Raw genomic sequence first — 4,054 nt, 5'->3', positions numbered from 1 at the left:
CCTCCTTTTGCTCTGTTGCTATTCCTAGCATTGAGCCGTCGTGGATGTTTTATCCATTAGTTCCGTGAAACCGTTTCCTCTTTGTCCCACACATCATATACAAAATACACTGAAATGACTTGTTAGATAGTAGCTAATTTATTAATATTATCAAGTGCCTTGTTAGATGCGATGTGACCGACCATTTCACTAAACGAATCATGAATGAGATATTTTTCTTCTATCATTTAATACATAAAATACCTTACTCGTATTTATTCGTGGAATGGTTGGTTCCTGATTCTTGTATCTTTTTGGATTTTTCCAATGCATGATGTTTCTAAAACACTGATTCCATGGCATAAACAGAGAGGCCCAACACAAATTGATAAGCTCAACTTGTTCATCTATTGATTGAAATTTCAAGTCAAGAAAATTCTATCTTGACATAGTCGTTCTTTTTTCTAGGAATATCTCCATTTCAATAATCCATTTCCAATCTACTTCTTCAAGAAGCAATGATGTAATCTATGTGGTGTCTTGTGTTGTATATCCAATGAGCCGATCGATGTTACCGGAAAAACTTCGACACACTAATTTCTGCGAATCATAAACGGGGAGATTAAATAATAATAATTCGATGCTCGGGTTCGTCTAAAATGGGATTATCCATTTGATCAAGATCAACAAATGGAAAACCGGTTAAATCATCATACGTGTACGAGTGGCGTATTGGATACAAGGCACGACTAGTTTTTCAGGTCTCCTCAATAACGTATACGCCTATTACCAAGAAAACCATCTTCGTTGGCATTAACGGCGACAAGTAGCAAAGGATGTGGGAGAAGAGGAAAAGGACATTCGGATCTCCCCTTTGAAATTTGGCATCAAATAATTAAAAAAAAAATGGAAAAGAAGGAGCATATTCTTCCCGTGGAAGAGAAGAATAATTCGTTAACTGGTTGTCCAATAATAATCACTGAATCTGGTTATTGATAAAAACAAAATACTTTAGAATGGAAAGGAGAGTGAAGCTAGGCTTTTGGCAACATCCAAAAGAAGTCAATAACGAATGAAATTGATTCAGTTGAAATCAATTAGACGAGTTCTCCTTCCACCGTACTAACATCTCCGTTATCATAGTCGTCTATCCCAAACATAGATTTCCCGTAGGAGTCCCATTCAGGTTTATAGAGACAACCGAAATGAGCCATCAACAGCCAAACAAAGGCAAGAAGCTCTCCACCTTTACTCAACACTAGCACATGTGCCTCTCCCTTAATATGACCCGCTGCATATGACAGTATCTCAACCCACACTCCGCTCATCACCTCCCACTTCATATCCCTTAATCTTTCCATCTTGCGGGCCAATACGATCCCCTGGCGAAGCGGGGATTCCAATTTAAGGGCTTCGATAGGATCATTATACAATTTCTCGCATAGCTGCTCCACACCCTTGGCATCTCCACCGAATTCCAGTAAATCGCCAATTGACTTTAATAATGTCTTCTTGGCAAAGCTCGCCACAACAGACACCACATTAGGCTGGTTAACTAAAAGATACAACATGTAGTCGGAAAGGATCTTGCTTAATTCCCTTTTGTCATTTTTTTCTGTGGGTTTCTCTTTGTTGTACCATATTTCAGTAGCGATATGCCATACTATAACACTGGTGGTAAGAAACATTGCTGACATGCTTTGAAAGATTGCCACAATCAATCTCCCCCAATCTACCTTGGAGATATAGATCGCCTCTAGCCTCAAATATCTTCCTTGCCCCTTTCGGATTATCCGCATTTTCGGATTTATGTCTCATCTCTTCGAAGATAAAAATCCATAGTTTCTTAATTAAGGGATTTTTGAACACGTACCTGGGAAACGCCGAATAGATTGATAAATTCGTATCGATGACTTTCCCTGTAATTTGATGGAAACAAGAGATGATCTTCTCAGCCGTAGAGAATGGAAAACTATAGATATTACGAACGGCCATAATCCCCCAGTGTTGATCACAGTGGGGCATCTTTGTCTGATTCTCCTTCAAGAATGCAAAAAAAACATTGCAGGTACAGATGGATTCTGACCACCTCCGAAATATGAATGGTGTATGTAAGACCGTGTACGTAGCATTGGTGTTAGGCTTTGCTTTACATGTGGCAAATTGAGGCTTCCTCATGTTATCCGTGGTGGATATTAACCCGTGGAGAAATGAATCTAGTTTAGATGGCCCTCTTTTGTAGTGCATGATTCTAGCAATAGTCCAATCGGAGAAAATGAGTATGAACAAATTTATCACATCAAGAGCAATCCCTCCGAAAAGAAGGATATAAGTAATTTCCACATCGAGTTTGGGAAGCTGATGCTTCTTGAAGCCATTGAACAAGACAAAAGCCATGGCAACATCAATGAAGGCTATGAAGCGAAAAATGTAGCTCCACTTGGAACGTACTGTCAATGCTTTTGTGTGGAGTATCTCGTAAATAAAATTGAGTTCGACTGATATCACCCTTAACGCATCCACTGCTGAAACTTCGCTGAAATATTTGCAGCTTATGAGGCGTTCTTCACTTGTGTAGAAGGAATCTATGATGAAGAACTTAAAGATTTGAAAGAAATAGTAAGCATGCTTCACCACAATGCTCTCAGCAATCTTTTTTTCTTCTTCATTAGAATATACATACCCTAGATTTTTGAGTTCTTCATCAGGCTTCAAATATGCACCCAATGTTAGCTCTTTAGTCGTGAGCATTGATTCCTTGAGCCTTGGGAGGCTCGAGAGATTGAGTGCCAATATCCTCTCCAAATTTTTTATGATCCCAGAAAGAAACACCAGCATCGTTGGGATCATTAGTGACTTGTCACTAGGAAATACTTGCACAAAGACATAAATGGTGATACTAACTTGGAAGATGGGACTAAGTAGGTGCCTTTGCCAAAGCGAGTTATCCTCTAAAGAGAAGGCAGTGATATTGTTCGGGCCGCCAAGATGTAACAAGAGAAATGAGACCCAAAATGCCTGAAGTGCCCCATCTACTTCAATTGCATGAGCAAACAACTTGCCTTGGCTGCAAGAGATGAGCCCAATGCCTGATATAGCCACTGGGTCAGCCATCAAATAGGCCAACCACAAGAAAAAAAAAATGTGGCGGTTCACAATTTTCTTTCTAAGGGGTGCACATAGAATGAGAAAGACCTGAAGCAGGAGGCTAAGTATAACGAAGCCTCGAATGTTCCATTTGTTCCATAGATCTGGAATGGAGCCAAATGTCATATTTTTGCTTAGTTTGAATTGTATTGCTCCTTTCTATGTAATTTAGTGGAGGAATATATATGTCTGTGTGTGCGCACGCATGTGTGTGAGTTGATATGGTCCCTTGCTTGTTTCTTCGAAGAAAGAATCTATTGCAAACCCCCACAAGCAAAGTATCTCATGTATTAGAATTCAAAAAGAAAAGCATCTCATCCATGATTAGTTTAATATGATGAAGCTTCGAGTGTTCCATTTATTCCACATATCCCAAATGAAGCTAAATGTCATGTTTTTGCTCACTTTGAATTGTCTCGCTCCTCTCCATATAATGTTGGTTTGTATAGGAGGAATAGTGGAAAATGTATATATACATGTTGAGATGGCTCCTTGTTTGTTAAAAGAAAGAATCTATTCAAAAGCCCAAGAAGGTAAAAGAATTGTGAACCACTAATTTCGCAAATAAACACAAATGAGATATCCCATGCTTTAAATGGCAAAAGAAAAGTATCTCATCCATAATTAATTTAGTGAAATGCTCAGTCATATCACATCTAACAAAGCAGTCGGTATTATTAATGGATGAGATACTATCTAACAATTCATTTCAGTATACCTGTTCATGATGTGTGGTACAAAGAGGAGATGGTTAGATGGGATGATTAGAAAAAGAACATTCCCGACGGCTCAATGCTACGAATAGCGACAGAGCAAAAGGAGGTGGGAGAAGAGGATGTACTCCTCTTTCAAGTTTGGAATCAAAGAATAAAAAAGAAATATTATATTTCCCTCACGCAAGAGAAAATTCCCAAATTGCAATTCTCTC

The 4,054-nt window shown here is 38.8% G+C and overlaps 1 protein-coding gene across 1 annotated transcript; it reads right to left on the bottom strand.

Annotated features, from left to right (window-relative positions):
• Nucleotides 1–1,076: 1,076 nt before the first annotated feature.
• On the bottom strand, nucleotides 1,077–3,093 carry LOC104446102. Its single transcript, XM_010060011.2, has 2 exons — nucleotides 1,716–3,093; nucleotides 1,077–1,534 (listed from the first exon to the last, which is right to left on the bottom strand). The coding sequence occupies exons 1-2, from the start codon at nucleotides 3,091–3,093 to the stop codon at nucleotides 1,077–1,079; spliced, it is 1,836 nt and encodes a 611-aa protein (XP_010058313.2).
• Nucleotides 3,094–4,054: the final 961 nt, after the last annotated feature.

The sequence above is a fragment of the Eucalyptus grandis genome, chromosome 5 (assembly GCF_016545825.1).
Source record: "Eucalyptus grandis isolate ANBG69807.140 chromosome 5, ASM1654582v1, whole genome shotgun sequence".
In the NCBI taxonomy this organism is placed as follows: domain Eukaryota; kingdom Viridiplantae; phylum Streptophyta; class Magnoliopsida; order Myrtales; family Myrtaceae; genus Eucalyptus; species Eucalyptus grandis.
This window is presented reverse-complemented; position numbering and strand designations above follow the sequence as displayed.

Excerpts from the sequence above, each read along its gene's own strand:
- LOC104446102 (XM_010060011.2), bottom strand. The coding sequence starts at position 3,093 with ATGGCTGACCCAGTGGCTATATCAGGCATTGGGCTCATCTCTTGCAGC. Across the intron at positions 1,535-1,715 it reads AGGCGATCTATATCTCCAAG|TTAACCAGCCTAATGTGGTG; the intron begins GTAGATTGGGGG and ends TGTATCTTTTAG.